The 17,833-nt window shown below is 40.7% G+C and overlaps 1 protein-coding gene across 1 annotated transcript; it reads left to right on the top strand.

Moving 5' to 3' along the window:
* Positions 1-13,220: 13,220 nt before the first annotated feature.
* LOC112575452 lies at positions 13,221-17,833 on the top strand. The gene is made up of 4 exons (XM_025257327.1): positions 13,221-13,847; positions 14,662-14,922; positions 15,587-15,805; positions 17,439-17,833. Exons 1-4 carry the CDS (start codon positions 13,248-13,250, stop codon positions 17,733-17,735), a joined length of 1,377 nt encoding a protein of 458 aa, XP_025113112.1. The 5' UTR covers positions 13,221-13,247; the 3' UTR covers positions 17,736-17,833.

The raw sequence follows: 17,833 nt of genomic DNA, 5'->3' as shown, positions 1-17,833 counted from the left end.
ACCACATCTGTTATAATTAGCATAGCATGCAGGAAGGGGTGTGAACGTGGATGGGGCTTGGGGGAGACATGGGCCGCGAAGCACGTCGGGATCGCACTACACGGAATGCTTCGTTCCGGTCACGTGTCGTTATGGTTACGCGTGAACGCACTGCAGTTGTATCGAGTTTCCTCATTTCGCTTTCAGTCTCGAGCCAGATGTGGACAGTTCGAAACTATGCATCCTAAACCTCCCTGCCACACATGCCCATACACAAGAACTGACCTTGACCTCTGCAGCTGCTTCTTGACAGGCGCTGGGTCTGCGGGCATTGTTTCCTACACGGAAATCGAGATACTGAAATAATAGTCATAATTTAAAAATAATCCGCCAATGGTTAAATTCGATATGATAGGATGGAGTGGGAGAGAAAGAGAGAGAAGGAGGGAGGAAAGAAGAAAGATGGGAAGAACAGATATCATAGCGAACAAAAAATAAATAGCCGCGACATCAACCAAACGAAAACAAAGTAGCTTGTGCTTCGTGAACATGTTTTATTAACCCACTTTAAAAAATTTCAAGTCTGAAATAATCAGTACAACCATAGCTGACCTTTTTCTTCTTTTCTACCATTGGTTGACAGTCCGTCTGTAGGTCTACCTACACTTTGTCACGCTACCCTCTCCTATGATCAAAGGCCACGACAACGGGCTCTCACGCGTCTCTTTGTGATTCCAGAACAGAAGAACACCTGATAACTCTGACAAGTAATTAACAAGAACACTTCAAGTTGTTTGCACTGCTGTATAGGAAACCCCGAGGCTTCACAAGAAAAAAAAAAAAAACCACCAACGACGAAATCAAAGCCTTTGCAACAAAAAACGTCGTTTGTTCCACCCACCCATCCACCCGAAATACCCACCCTGCGTTCATTTGCAGCAAAGAACTCCGCTAAATGAGTTTAAAGATGAAAAGATATTTTCCCCTATCATTTCGCCATTTCCATCTTTTTTTTTCTCTCTTGGATCACGTGACACACGCTACAGCCTGTAACTGGGTTTTTTATGGGCCGATAAGCGATGTAACGAAATTAACGGAACCTTGCGAAACGACGATTGTTCCTTTACCGGTGCGATCGTAAAGCAGCGAGGGATCAGTGTTATAGACGTTATTCACGGTTCCATATCCGGAATGAAAACGAGGCAAACAGTGCTTGCGTCAAACGAGACGGAGGTAACATGGTAGCTATAGCTAACAGATGGAAGAAAAAAAAAAACTCACAGACTTTTTTTCTTTCTTTCATGCCGCTCAGCTAGAGCGACTGTAAACATTAAACGTGACGAGGACCTGTTGTTTTTGTTTTCCCTTCGCACATAAAAGCTGAGAAAGCGAGAGTCCCTGGAGTCTTGTACATGCAATCAGTTTGTTTACCATCGCTGGATCTGATTACCATGTTTTGTCTGACCGGCTGGAGGTTTTTTCCCCCAAAGAAGTTGTTTTTATTTAATGTTAGGCACCGTAATGGCTAAATGATATCATCTTCCGACCTTTCTGTGTGCAGTCAATCTGTAATATATTTTTCTAAGTTAAAAACGGAGCTGATACATAATTTAAAACAGAAATATGTTTATTGAAGATGTTTCATTATTTATGACTTTTTTAGGGCATAGGAAGACGAATGGCTGCCAAAGACGCCTATAGTTTTAAGTCATGCATTAAATATTTAGTTAAATTAAATAAGGGACTCGATGCATGGTTTGAAATATAGACTTATCTTCGACACCAGTTCCATCTTCATATTCCTTAAAAATTATAAATAGTGAAAATTTTTGATCGCCTCCCACATACAAACAAGCACATGGTGCACAAGTATCTATTTCTGAACTTAACAACCACAGTCCTACATAATCTTTTATTTGTTATTTTCTTGGACAAGAGTATATCCGGCGATGGTTTTTTTAAGATAAAAAAAATCGTCTATATTTGAGCAGCTCACAGACATTTAGAAAACGCAATAATTATGTGATAATCATATCAACATGACCTTTGATTTAGCAGCATTGAAATGGTTTACCTATTTCACGAATATATCTTACCCACGCATCCTATTGGCTGTATCATGTGTACTATGTAAAAGCCGCCTTTGCTTCAGTGAGTTTTTCCCCCTCAGCAAATAATAACAAAAAATTTCCTCGGTGCTGACATTTCCCAAAAGCTGTTTGATTTCTGATTTCTAAGCTAAACTCAAATAGCAGAACATGTTTTCGGAAAGAATTTAACGAAGAAGAGACTTGCATTGTGTTCTACACGAAGCTGTTTCGTAAAAAAAAAGAATTTTCGAAATAGCTCAACACGTGGCCAGAGCCTAGCTGCCACCATGGCGTCCCTCGACCGTTCGATCGTCGTCAACAGTCACGCTACAAGTTTGCACTGGGGATGGGTGGGAGCATTAACAGCAGACGAAAGAGCCTTTATTTTCGTGGGCAGATCCACGATGGACGACCATCCACATGTCCACCATGACATCAGCATGACTGGTCCACCCTGTCGACGGTTGCGACACCCCACACTCCACTGGCATCTTTCTCCAGCGACAACAGCGCGCACCCGAGAGGACAGCCATCAGACATCACGCTATACCCGACAGTCGCTTGTCACGAGCCTCGAGACTAATTTCGTCCATTAGTTTTCAAAGACAGGGGTAATTAATCTCGCGCGCGGGTCCTGGGTTATGTCCCTTGGCTGACCGGTTCCCAGACTTTCCGATTAGTCAAACCAGAGAAAAAAAAAGTTTTAAAAAGCCACCCAAAGTGCGCTCACGACAAGGGAAAGGTAATGGAGAAAGAAATGGAGTTCACTGAAGTGTAAAGCAATTTCCGGCAATTGTCTTGTCATCTTCCTGGTCTTTGAAACGAAGGAAACGACGGCGACGATCTACTTGCTGCGTCAGTAGGACGAGATGGTGGTGGTGTTTGAAGGATGTCGTTTTTGCTGTTGTGGAGGTCGCTGTCATGGCAGCTGAGGGCTTCAGGAGACAAGTGCATTTCAGTTTGCCTGGAGCCGAATTCATGAGTCAAGGGTAGGTCGTTACCTGTGGGAAAAATGGGTAAATCGAGGATAAACCTCTTGTCTCCTTGTTAGGACGAAATGTCGAGGCCCCGAGGGTATTACATAACTCTACTTTATCCCCAGAGTGCCTTTATTACTGTTTTATAACAACGACCCCCAGGGATCAAGCAATATCAAGAAAACAGCAAATACTCTCACAGCTATCCTTTTATCTCCATGTTCTTGTCAGACGCTTTTATTACGACCTGAGAAAGGTGAGAGACGAACCGAGAGAGAGAATGACAGCTGAGTGAGAGTCATTTGGTGCTTTCCTGGTTCACACCCAGACATTGCAACTTAAAATGTCATCGAATGATTGATTTTGGAGACTGATGTTTCAATGCCCAAGCGTTGCACCTTCCGGCCATGTATGTGTGAAGACTGCCTAATAGTAAATAAAAATAAGCTTAAAATAAGTTTGTGCTGGATACATAATTATACTTGTAGCAATTCGGTTTAACTATTGTTTACGAACGCTTTGCTTTATGAATTCGGCCCCTGATCAAACAGGGTCCAGGAAGTGCTAAGCGGAAATAATTTAACTTACCTTTTTTACTGCTTTGTGCCATGTCTAGTCACGTTGAACCACTTACGGTTCCATGCTCGTGTAGCCAATAAGCTAAAGGACATTTATCTTACATTTTACTACTAATGAACTATCGGCAATATATTATGCCATGATCTGTAAACCCATCCCGCTGTCTGACTTGTCACATCATCTTATGTAAGGCTCACTTCATCGCTCTTTGTTTTATCTTCCCTCTCTCCTCGTCATCGTCATCCTCACTTCCTTTTTAGCTTTACTTCTATCTTCCTTTTTTTCATTTTTATCATGTTCTTCTGTTTAAAAAAAAATTACAAAAAATATTCTCATGACATTTCTACGACTGGTTTCTGAACAATCGCTTCGCACCAGATGGACCTGGCGATATGTACTTGAAGTCAACCTCCAGCACCTTCCAATCGGTTTGTAAACTCCTTTCCCTTGCTGCAAAGTTTGTCCAGATCTCCCGACAATATCTCCGCGCTGATGCCTCGTGATGCCTGCAGCACTCCTCGTCTCGCGTTGAGTGTTGACGCAGACGACACGGGGAGAGGTCGGCGCCATCTTGGATCTCGTCGGCGAGGGTTTAACAGAGCTGTGACTGACAGAACGGCAATATCCAAATATCGCTCATTATCGCAATGTAAATTCTGATTGAAAGGCCTGACCCGAGGCGCCGCAAGAAATCACCCTACCGGTCTCTCCCTCCTCCCTTTACCCTTCCATCGTAGTTCTGCGAGCTACAGCGGGCAGTGTACTCTTTCTGCTATTATTCTTATGCAAAAGTTATCTTCCCTTAAAAAGGTGCAAGACTTGACTATAAATAACAGTTTTAGCTGAAGAGGCTGAAGGCACTTGTGAGGTCTGCGCTTTGGCAGGATGATTTATAAGCTTCTTAGTGTTTTAGTGTTTATTTAGGATGAAATCACAATGAACCAAAGTAAAAAAAAAAAAATAATAAAAATAAAAACAAACTACAGGCAGTCTTGCAAGCGAGCAACAAATCTATCCCAAAGTGTGACATTTATCGCATAAAAAAAGTAATGAAAGTGATTTTGAAAAGCCGATTACTTTCTGTTCTAGAGGACTTGCACCTAGCTTTAAATTAATCATCGAAGGAGGCTAACAATAACCCTTCCCCTCCCGCCCACAAGGGACAAAGCAAGGCACAAGCAGGTGTTGTAGCAATGTAATACAACGAACCTGTCTTGCGATGACAGTCACAGACTGCCATTCCTGTTGAACACTGTCATCCGTTCTCAAGAACTGTTAATATTTAAAGGACAAAACTATTGACCCAAGAAGAGAAAGGAATCGAGGACTGAACATGTCGGAACAACTACAATGAGAGATGGCCCAGGAACAACACAAGGATAAGTTGTTTGCAAATATTTTCTACATGTTTACAAGGTGACCGACAGTTTTAGAGGATCTGTGAATCCAATTACTTTTTCTTTCAAGAAATAGGTTTCCGGTCATAAGACTTCGAACAGAAAGGGTCCTAAAAGCTTGCTACTCTTAATGTTGGAGAGTCACTGACATAACTGGTGAAACTTAATTCACACCAGGCTGGGATATGGTTCCTGCAGGTGATATTAGATTACAGTGGTTCATGTTGTTGTCGCATGTGCTACATCTGGTAAGGTTTTTTTTTCCTGCCAGAACAAGAAATGATCACAGGCACCTCTCCGGGCCCTTGTACTTGTAATCGTATTATTTTCCCATATATAATGTATATTTACAATTCGAATCTTGTTAATGCTTGTTCTTCCTTAAGACCTTTCTTTAAAAGAAAAAAGAAAAGGAGAAGAAAAAAAAAAACTGAAAGCCGCGGCCGGGTGATGTCCCCTCTCGTCGCAGGTTTACGAGGGCCTTGAACACCTGTCCACAAAAAGCCAGTCGAACACATCGATTAAATTTTCGCGAATGTTCTAAAATTAATCAAACTCCTGTATACTCATTTTTTTATTCTTTGTTACACGAAGAGCCACATTTGTTGAAGCATTAGAGAGAGAAACAGAAAAAGAGAAAGAGAATAAAATCAAAAGTCATTTGAAATCGGTTAGGATTCCCTACTATGGATGTCTGTTTCAGCTTGGGGACAATATTGCAGTCCCTTGAAAAACACAAGAAACAATAAAATAAAATGAAAATAAATTAGCAAAAATGAGAGACAGCTTAAAGGTTTACGAGAATGTTATATAACTGTTTTTCTATTTAGTGATGATGCTTGTTTTTGCTTACGATGTGACAAGAAGACTGGACAGGAAAGAATCACACAGGTGGAGAAGGATAAAATTGGGAGTGGTGACAGAGAATGTTCTGAAGATTTGTCTTTTGATAACATATTCCTGGGGTCAGCAAAATAATAAAATGCAGATCATCGAGTACAAGTAGAATGAGTTCATTACTCCTAAGAGAGAAGCATTGATTTAAGGCCACGGAATACAAGAAGAGTAGAAAAATAACTGGCCTGTGTGTGAGAGAGAGAGAAATCTCTTTTGTTTGTGAGAGAGGAACGAAGGAGGTTAAAGAAAGAAAGAGTGGAAGAGAGCTCTAATCAGTGTTTCTGTGTGTATGTAGGAATGAGCTCTTTGTATGTTACTGCTTGTGCGTGCGTGCGCGTGCTCAAGTCCGACTTTCTTGGGACCATCTGTGCTTCTAACTATTCTCTAGGTTTGTGTTTCACGGGTGGGGAGAATGCCTAGATTTATATCGTGGGTGTACGCATGCGCAGCAAGAGTTGAAAGGAATTTAACAGCACTATCGAAGAACTTTTAAGGAATCGAATACCCCTCTCCCATTCCCCAAATCCCGAAGACTTTTTTTCTTTCACTCATGGAGAATGCAACTACTGACAGGTAGGACCGCTTGTAGATGAAGGTGCGTTTTAAGCAGTGGGGAGGTAACAGCAGAAAGTTTCCTATTGATGGAAAGAAAAGAGAAAGATCTAGACGTTGACAGGTTCTAACAACTATAACGGGATGAATATTTTATCACGTGTTCACAGACCTGACAAAGACTCAGGGCAGCAACTGGCGTCGTGTTTCCGGATTGTCTGCTCTTTGAGAGTTACGACCTGCGAAAAATCCAAAATATAAGAATTACTGCGCTTGTTTCCGCCTCTGTGATCATCTCTCTCTCTTCACTCCCTCTACTTTTCTGTGTGACCTTCATAAAGATGAAGTTTATTTTATACTGAGTTGTCCATAGTTTGAAAATCTTATTGCCCCCTAAATAATTGATAGTACCCCACACAGCTCTTCAACTGTCTTTGCTGCTGCTGTCCAACATGGAGAAATTTTTAGAATGCTGTGTAATTTCCTACATAAGGCTTTTTAAATTACAATCGCAGTTTCATAACCTGTAAAAATATTAAATGGTTCTATGTAAGCCTTTCAGACTCAGGACATCGAATTTTCATAGTTTGTTCAAAGCAAAAAAAAAAAAAAAAAAAAAAGTTTAAAAAATGCAATGAAATAAAATATTTTTAGATGTAGATAATGGCAACTTTATGACATGTGATAATCGAAAACTTTGTCATAAATTGTGTTTATTCCTCTTCTATATTTTTATCATTGAAAAGTTTTGATTTTTTTTTACACAAATTATGCCATAAAATTATGTGATAAAGCACAGAAGTAAAGGATTTGTATTATCTCTCATAATCTACCCTTCCTTCTCTCTTCCTCCCTCTTTTCCGGGCTTCTCTCCCTTCTCGTCACATATCGAAACGAGCGACTTGTAAGGTCAGGGGTTAGGGTATGTGGCTGGAAAACCGTTTTCATGGCAGACAGACAGTCAAAGGCTTAACCTCCACAAGTTTCTGAACCTTAAGATCCAAAACTGTGCACAGTCGATAGAAAGCCACGCTTCCGTTTCACACATTGTCCAGACTTCCGGTCTACTGTGTCGGACACTTTGTATTACTCCCCTTGACCTTTGTCACTCTGCTGGGTACTAGTCTGCAGACGGAGGAAAAAAAGAAAATGCAAGTGGGTGCTTGTTTTTTCTGAATTTCGAGCAATAAAATTAGTTAATCTGACGTTTTTCTTCATGAGTTTTGATGTTTTTCTCGATGTTGAGCAATAAAAATAGATGATAGAAAGATATGATGAGGTCTGAGTTTTTCGTAATGTTGACATTTAAAAAAAAAATGATATTTTGACTAGATATCGAACAAAATAAGAAAACATCTTCTCACGCTGCGATCTTCTAATCGATATAACGAAACAGGAAGCTGTTTTGAGATATAGGAAAAAATATGAAGACAGCAAATTTCCCCTGTGAATGTTCTTTGGGGAACGAAGATCGTTCAGATGCACATGAAATAGACAATGTTATCTTGTTTTCTACTCCGAAGCATGTGATCATAGCGGACAGTCAGTTCCAGACAAGGGTCTGACACGAGGAAATGGACAAATGAAATTTAGAGGGCGAAGGGGGGAGGTGAGAGAGGAAGAATTGCGTGCCCTTGAATATATACATGTGCTTGCTGCCCAACCAAATGAGGGAGGGAGGAAGGGAGAGAGAGAGAGAATTATTTATGAGGCTGGTAGGAGAAGCAAAATTTACTTTTTTAAAATACATTTAATACTAAAAAATTCAAAACCTCTAGACCACTACATTAGTAAAGGAAATTCGAATGGTGACAAAAATGTAGAAAGGTATTAATTATTTACTCGTATTTATAGAAAGGTCATGGAGTCATGAAGGCATGGAGTCATAAAGAAGCTACGAAACGCCCTTCTGTCATTCATTCTTGATGCTAGCTCAATGCAGACCTAATTGTTTGGTTTAACAATGGGGGATAAAAGGCTTAAGCAAGTGCTATTAGGTTTTAGTATAAATATTTCAGCAGCGCAAGAGCGTGCGTGTGTGTGAGAGAGAGAAAGAGAAAAAGAGTGAGTGTATGAGTGTATGTGTGCGTGTGAGAATTTGTGAGATAATTTTTGTGTGTGAGAGAGAGAGAGAGTTGTGCTTGAGAGAGAGAAAAAAAATGTGAGAGTACAAGAGAGAGAGAGAGATGTTTGTGTGAGTAAGAAAGAGTTTTTGTGGATATGTGTGTGAGAGAGAAAGAGAAAAAGAAAGGGTATGAGTGTATGTGCGTGCGTGTGAGAATTTGTGTGTGTGTGTAAAAGCGAGAGAACTCTTCCAAATTTAATACCAATGTTTTATGTTTAGTAATTTATCACTTTCGTTATTATTTTATTTCAATTTTTGACGAAATCTTTATTCCAAACGATGATTGAGCACGGACAACCGAGAGAATGCCAGATTAGAGCTCTAAGCTGGGACTGAGGTGAACAGTTCATCATCAACACTCGATAGAGCCAAGACTACAGGAATGGTTGAGACGAACATGCTACCTCAAGAACACCCTGACGAGTGGTCCACCAGATTACTAAAAATAGTCTGTTGAAATACTAAAAGAGTTTGTCAAGGTTGCTATCGAGAGTAGGGGATGATGTCTGTCCACCAGACTTCAAATTTTCTGTCCTACAATTTAGTGGAACTACGGCTGTCCAGTAGTCTGTGCCATCGAATGGTCGACGGTCTGAAGTATATTTCCTTGGCAGGACGACTTTGGCTTGAAAAATGCCGTTACTATGACAACCACGAGAAAGTGTGTCAGCTGTCAACGAGATTTTTTTTTATTTTGGTCGTCCGGCTGTCCGACAGCTTGGAAATCCATCTGATAAGTACACTTCGTCGGAAACAAGCAGACGATAAAATCAAAGTCAAGGTTCAGGAATCCACAGTTACCTGCTAAGTGAAAGGTGGAGCAACACATAGTTGGCTGCTGTGTAGCTGCTTGTCTGTCATAAAAAAAAACTGAAAAGGAAAAGAAAGAAAAAAATAAAAATAATCGTCCTCTTGTCAAACACGGATTTTACTAGCAGCGAAGAAGATGCTGGTCATGTGGGCTTGTCTGTCCTAAAAAATAATTATAAAGGAGGACAGAAGAAAAAAATCAGTATCCTGTCAAGCACAAACAAGAACAACAAAAAACAAGAAGCAAACAAACAAACCAACCAACCACAAAAAAACATAAATATCCCCAAAGCAACAACAATAAAATAACAACTTTTTTGGAAATACGAAATTTACTAGCAGAGAAATAGCAGTTAAATTCGGAGGGAGCAAAGAAAGAAAAAATGGGAGCAGGCTGGAGAGCGCATGCTTTAGCACAAAATTTCGTGTTTACTGATTCTTTTTCCTTTTTGTCGTCTGCAGGACTTGACAAGAATAATGGCGGAGGCGGTAGCAGAGCAGCGCGTTCCTCAATTTTCTGGAACTGCGTAGAAATGAAAGGTGAGCCGTGGTGCTGTACTCTCGTAGACCCGGGCCAGGAGCCCAACAAAGAGAGGGAAAAAGTGGAGACAAATTGCTTTCGGAATTGCCAAATAATTTAACCCTTGCCAGTGACTGGTGTGCACATGCGCAGAGCAGAGATTGCGAAGATGGCGGGCGAAACATCCGGAGTGGGTCCATCGTGAACACGCTTCTAAGTGAAGTAGGGTGCAGAGATGACAGTTGATGTTGAACGAAGGAAAAAAGGTTTTACATTAGGTCTGGAATGTCTTAGAGGTAAAATTGTCAACCTTCAAGCATCAATTTTTAAAAAATGTCATCTAACCGTGTCTTGAGAGGAAGAGAGAGTATGAGATGTAAGTTTAGTGGTCGGCAGTAATTACTCTGTTGATATGTGTATGTGTGTGCGCGAGCGTTCAGATTTCTAAGTTCAAGTATGTGGAATTAATTTTTTTCAGTATGAATTAGATCATCAGATTTTATATAAAATTTGCATCATTTGTTACTTCAATAGTCATACACATAAAAATATCTCGGTACTCTCGGAATGCAAAAAAAACCCCAAACAAACAAACAAACAAACAAAAAAAGACCCAACAAGAAAAAAAAACAACAACAAAATAAACAAACAAAAAACCAATGTTGAATTTTCAACAAAGATTTCAACCTAAGAGAGCAGATAACCACTGTCTTATTGACAAGCCCACAGCCTACGAGCCAACAAGAGATGATTTCACACCAGGAGGTCTGCTGTTGATCTCTCTCTCTCTGTCTTTAGGTTTCTAAGCACATATGGAAGGAATTAAAGTTTCTTTCTGTATGAGTTATATTTCCAAATATAGAACTTTACTAAAATTTACTGTAGAAGTTAATACTTCATAAAGATGTATATAAAACGTATATATATATATATATGAAAAATTCCCTAGGTTACAAATTAAACAATATTGAATCTTGATAAAAGATTTTAAAGCCTGGGAAGTAGAGTTGTCTGTGCGTAATGAAAGTGTACGGGGAAAAAAAATAAGGAGAGCGGAATCCGAAAAAAAAAAGGAATTAGGGCTTCGAACCCAGGGATGCTTTGGTAGATTTGCAGTGGGTGGGCAGAGGGGTTATGTGAAAGGGAGAGAAAGGACTGTGTCTACAGAAGGAGAGGGGAGGCCAATCTGCGAGATTACGCGTCAGCGAGAGGGTTAATATCCAGGTGACTCTGGTGCTGGAATCAATTTCCTTCACGTGTGTGGAGTGTTTGAGGAAAGAGTTAAGCAGCCGTTTACGGATGGCATTAGGAGGATCTGCCGTGTGTTGGCGCTCCGATACGCTGGTCACGTGCTTCTTTATGACGACTGACGCCAGGCAATTTGTAAGCCTGCTTGCAAACTCACTCCAGTTCTCTCCCAAGTCGAGGGGGAAGAGCGTCTGCGAGACTGGCCTTTTCCACTAAAAGGTAGACGAAGTCGAGGTCAACAGATTTACTTCTCGTTGGGTGAGGAAATGCACTTTCTGAGTGAAAAAGTCTGCGTAGAAATCTCAGTTTCAATTTGAAGCAGATGGAAAATATATTTATGTAAACGAGCTGTACAGTAAAGGCAGGAGAGCGAGAAATAAATGGAAACGTCTGCTTCGACTTTGACAATCAATACCCAGACATTGAAAGACTACGTACACCGGGAGAATAGAGTAAACAGGAAGGGTAGACTGGGTGTTTCCCGTCAAGCACCAGTTGAGGCTATAGCACGGGAGAGCAGTCGGCCATGTAAAAGGTGGTACAGGAGAAAAAAAAAATTAGATTCCTAGACGAGATGTGAATCTTGGACAGTCTAACATCCCTGTGTTGCCGACAAGCGCAATGGCTTTGAAGCATCAGACCGTTACAGGATGGTGAGGGATGGGTTGGTGGGTGTTGTTGGTTAGTTGGTTGTTTAGGCAGGAAATGCTTCCATCTCGAGGCGATTTCTCACTATGAGGGATGATAACGGGTGGGGATGGGGTTGGCTAGGGAGAAGTCTGTAGTACCCGGTCAAACTCTCGACAGCCAGTTCTACGAAAAATCATCACTCAGAGAGTGTCTTGAGTCGAAATCTGAGCCCGAGACCTTTTAGTTCTTACTATATTAGTGACAAGGGAATGATTTTACGTAGGACGGAGTGGGAAGGTAAAATATCAAATGAAGGTAGATAATTTTCCAAACCAATAACACACCACCAAAAAGGAAACACACAAACATATATAGGTAAGCACGCACGCACACACACACATACATACAAAATGCTTATATACATAAACATGGACAATAATACATACAGACGCACATGCATAATACATGTGGCTTTACAAGGTACATTGAAGGGTGATCACCACCGCCAGGGCCAGATGAAGAAATGTCTTACAATGTAAAGAACTGGACTTGGTTATCATGTGGGGACACCGCTCAACTTGCACCCAAATATCCGGCGTGTTTCATGGTTTCCAGCTTGTTGCATCTGTTGATGTGTTCCCCCCCAACAGGTTACCAGTCCGGGGATGAATGTTGGGATGAAATGCGCACATGGACCTAGTCTGTAACCCTCTCAGTATACTGACTTATAAGTCTCCCATCTGATGGCCTGTCCAGATGTTGGTCAACCACTACTTTCTCTGTTTGTCTTGTTGACGTACTCCCTCCACACATCCCTGGAGGAATGTCTTGGGCAATGTGTCATGTTAAGCGACATGTCCCAACCAAACTAGTTTCCGCCTCCTTACCGAGGACGAGTGGAGTTTCCTGGTGACCAACCAGGGTGACGAAATTCCTTTTTCTTTCTTTCAGGAAATGAGATGCATATTCAAAGTTGAATGTTTAAAGCAGATCCCAACTCAGGCTCGCATAACGTGGGAAATACGAAAAGTGTCCGTAATGACCACATCATAAACATCTCTTGACAACTTCAGCAAAAAGTACACGCGAGCTTGAAGGCTGAACCCCGCATTTAAACTTAACTTTAAACCACGCATGATTTTATTGAAAGAGGTGCATTTTCAGTGGAAGTTCAATGCAAGAGGTACAAGACAAATGTTGGCGAAAAAGGTATTTTATTCCCCAGAAATTAGTTTTTTTTTTTAATAATATATGTATTTAACACCGACTGTTTTTCTCTGCCAGTTGTACTAGATCTAGTATAGTGTCTGCCCAAATGAAGTAAATCAGGGACCAGAGTGTTTCAACCATATTTTGACGTCACCTTATTTTGACGTCACCTTACGTCATTTGAACTTAAAAATAACCAGTAACGACACTCTACACAGCAAGTTGGTAATAACAATGTCAGACACAGATTTGTGTGATGTGGATGCCACCTCTAGTGGGATCTTTCTTGAAACTACCATTACCAATTTGCCGGATATAGTGCTGAGCAGTATCTTCCAGCATTTGCACTGGAAGGAAAAGATAATGGCAGTGAAAGCCTTCCCTGCATGGAGCAGAATTCTCGACTCTACTTTAGGGTGGAAGAGTTTGGAAAATGACCGCAACTATCCACACTCCTTTAATGCTCTCGAGTCCACCAACTACTTATCTGAAGAAATCACATGTATTGCACAGTATGGACAGTTCTTCACCCATGCTGTTATATGGCTGAAAGACTTTCTACGCATTCCTGAGGAAACTGACTTTGCTCTCCTAGGGGCTTTAGAGACACACTGTTTCCGTCTAAAGTCACTGGTCATCTACCACCCACCCAAGATCTCCTCCTCCTCCATTATCCGGTCTGTTGTGCCCTACATCAAACCTCTGCAGAGGATGTTCAGCTTCAGCCCATCCCTGCAGCTCAGTCTATTTAGATTGCTCTACTTCTCTAAGGAAGCTCGCACTGGTGCCATAGACCTCCTTCACTTCTATCACACCCACAATGTGCTCCAGAAGGTGAGCAGAGTTATAACTCTAGTCAACGTATGTTCTACAGATGTACAAAATGTTTTAGTTATTTTCACCAGTTTTCTTCAATTGTAATTGGAGGCTGATATAGTTTATTTTCCTATTGTGTTATAACAAGTTTAATGAGTGGTAGGGATTTTGTTACCAACTAATGCTGTCTCACAGCAAAATAACAAGTCTGCCTATAGAGTATCATTTGGGCACGCATCAACAAGACTTAACAAAAGTTTGTTTATAAGGGTAACAGAATAAGCAAAAGTTATGCTGTTTTTACATCTAGCCTTCAATCTAAAGACAGGAAAACACTACTTTGCTACAAAACAAAGATTAAAATAAGGGAAAATTTACTTAAAGAGAACAAATTGGTTTATATATATAAAGATGGGGTTGATGTTGATTTTACATCAATTTGTGACTAACAGATAAGTAGCACTAGGTGCATGATAATTGTTTCCATGGTTAGTAATGGTGTTTACATTGGGTGGAAGGTATCTGCAAGTGATCAAAGGTTTTGATATGGGTTTTGGGGAAGTCCTGCTATGAGCTAGTATAGACTGGATTCTGTTAGTTGGAGTTGTGAAGAAACTAAAAGGCTATTCCATAGAAGTGTGCCTTAAACTTGCTAGAATGGTTCCCGAGTCCAGGGAGCAAGAATATAACAAGAATAGTGGTTTACATACTGTCGTCTTCTGGAATAAAGGGTTTCATTTTTGAGGATAAATTTTCATAGTTCCTTGTTATAGATAACATTTTGTTACTTCGATGGCAGGTTGTATACTGTGTTTTCATTCCTGAATGACAGGTTTCCTGCCTGGACTTTTCTCATGGTTTGTTTATGGCGTCTTCAGTGCGTCCTATGAACTCTCTGGTCTACTGCAAGTCACTACGTGTGCTCAAATGCCCCATCCAATACCTGAACACCCTGATTTTGCAGCAACTTGTAGAATTCAGCCTGCAGGAGCTGTACGTCGTCAATGATGATCATACCCTTTCTATGAATTATGTTGAGGAATCAGCCATTGAATGGCATGCCCTGCAACTCATACCTGGGCGGAACCTAAAGGCAGGTTTCTACACTGGTCTTATCAATTCTTGTTTTTACAAATCTTCCTAACTTCTTGTCAGATTTAAAGAACTTAGACAAAGTCACCCCACAAATCAGAAAAGATCATGCTTTCTTTATCAGTTGCGCAGTGGCACAGAGATGTGAATAATCCAGTAAATGATGTAGTGTTGTATAGTGAAGGTTGACTAGGCTCATGCGATGACTACCAAGAATGCACACGAGCTGATACAGCTCTGTACAAATACCATTTCCTGATAACTGTTATATTTTGAGATGCAATCTTGAAACCATAAACATGAACTGAAAGATATCACAAAACTGAGTAGATATGCTTACATATTGACCATTAAACTACAGCCAGAAGGAGATACAAACTAGGACATACAAAAACTCCATGCATATGACAATGTGTAAGATAGGAATGCTTGATGTTGGAGGTAAATCTACAGTAATTATGACCTCTTTCCATGTCATGACAAGTTGTGTGCTTGTACCTATGATAACAGAACAAGAGTATTTACAACAGAGTTTACGGGAAATAACATCTTGTGATGTTTAATGTTCTGTGCGAGCTCGACATTTTTATTTTTAGAGCTTCGTTTTGTTTGACAACAGAACTTGAACATCCACACTGTCTTAAAGTAGTTACTGTCTGTTTCAGGTGCAATATGTGTTCAGGTGCAGGCCAGTGGTCATGTGCCCCAATCCCTACGCACGAAGCTTGGTATTTGACAGTCTTATTTGCAGAATCTCTAGGGAACTCTTGCGGTCTATAGCTGATAAGTATGGAGACACACTAGAACAAATTGCATTCATGCTAGCCGTCTACGATCCTAAAACTCCTTTCTCGTATATGGAGGACCTGCCTGCTAATATCCAGGTAAACAATGTGCATTATATTACTTGTGATTGGCATAAGAAATCTTGACATAATTGTTCTTAAAGAAATGTTAATGAAAAAATATTTGGTTTTTTAAAAATCACGTAATGCTAGATACTTAACAAGTTGGGCCCTATTGTACAGTGTTACCTCACAGACCTGAAGCTGAAGCTAAAAGCAAAGCGACTCTCAAACACTCCCTTCAAACATCCACTTGATTTAGAGAAGCTTCAAGACCCAAACGTTGCAGAAGTCTTCAAGACCACAGTTGGAGGAAAAGTTGCAATGCTGAACCTGGTGGACTGTCATGTAGACACCCTCTCTGGAAGCATCAAAGAGGTGTTAATGTCAACAGCGCAGGAGGTTCTAAGGTGACATAGGAATAAGAAACAGCCATGGATAATGAACGACACCCTAGATCTCTGTGACCAAAGAATGACCGTGAAGAGGAAAAAGAAAAGCAAACCCGAAGCAGCTTTTAAATACAAAGAGACAAACTGTGCCTTCAAGAAAGGAATGAAGGCAGCTAGGGAGAAATGAATCGAGAGCCAATGCCAGGCCATAGAGGATGGAATTGCAGAAGGTGACAGTAAGAAGGCCTACCAACTTGTACAGACCCTCACTAAGACAGATCAGCACAAGACCTCAGGCATCAAATGCAGGAATGGCAACCTGACAGAAACCAATGCTGTTCTCAACCAATGGACTGAGTACAGCAAGAATGTGTACAACTTCCAGCTGAAGAGAAACACTAACATCCTCCAAAACAACCAGGCAAAGGTGAACCTGCAAACCTACCAGTTCTAGGGGAAAGATCAAAAGAGCTGTGCATAGTCTGAAGGGAAGAAAGTTAGCAGGCATTGATAATGTGCCAGCTGAATTGCGCAAAAAGCGTGGTGAAGAAACTACAAAGGCCCTGTCATGTGCCAAAGAGTCTGGTAAGACAGGGCAGAAGAATTGACGCAGTCACTAATCATACCCCCCAAACAATATGGACAACAACAACAGCCACTCTTATGGATGAGACTGTTCTTGAAGAATGGATCCGAGAGATATTGCTGAGTCGTGCTCATCTAGCAGGTTGATTTCTCAGTGAATGGAATGATTTTGTTAAAGAAGATTGTCCACATAGTAATCCCTCAAAGGTGTGTGCTTTCTCATCTTGTTCCCTGTGTACACTGAGTTTACTATTAACGCTGCTCGAAAACTTGTGAAACATGCAGACAACATGGCCTAGGTGGTCTACTTCACAGCTGAAGTCTCTGACCGAGTACTTCGCCTGCATGATGTAGCTGGAGAACTGGGGTTTGGTCACAGCTTGTAATGTAAATAGAATAAAGGTTTTTATCCAGATATTGGTGGTTGACATCTTGTACTGAACTCAGTCATTTGAAAAAAATTTTGCATCTGGCTTTTAAATAACAATTTTCCATTTTCAGAAAAAACTACTTGCATGATAGAACAGGGCATCTGTAGTACAAATCCTGGAACCCCTTGAAAAACAAATGCTAATTCATGAAAACATTTTGAACTCGTCATCCTCTAGCCAAAACAGTATGTTTACAGCACACGGCGTCTAGACTGAAGTGTGCAGACTGTGTTGCTTAACCTCATCATGTATCTATGTTCACAGTACATGGCGGCTAGACTGAAGTGTGTGCACACTGTGCTGCTTGACCACTTTATCCCAAAAGCTGCACTTATCAGCCTGGTTCGGCATGCACCAACTCTCAAGACGCTGCACGTCTATGAACATAAAATTATGTTCGGCAAACAAGCAGTCAACACAGTTGAGGAAATAGAGGAACTGAAAAGCACAATTTCTGAGGCACTTGGATATTCCTGGAAACCTGTGAAAGAATATGTCAGTTTTTATAAACTAATCTATAGGCAGAGTCTGCTGTTTGAGAATTATTTTCGCCTGTTTTAGCTTTTCTTGTGAACATAACAGACATCTGTCAGTCACAAGCCAGAGGTGGCCCGCATGCTGTTTAGAAGTTCTAATAATAAAAGACAAACTCTTTAAAA

Source organism: Pomacea canaliculata, linkage group LG11, assembly GCF_003073045.1.
Source record: "Pomacea canaliculata isolate SZHN2017 linkage group LG11, ASM307304v1, whole genome shotgun sequence".
NCBI classification, from domain to species: domain Eukaryota; kingdom Metazoa; phylum Mollusca; class Gastropoda; order Architaenioglossa; family Ampullariidae; genus Pomacea; species Pomacea canaliculata.
Note: the sequence above shows the minus strand (reverse complement) of the source record. Positions and strands in the feature narration are given on the sequence as shown.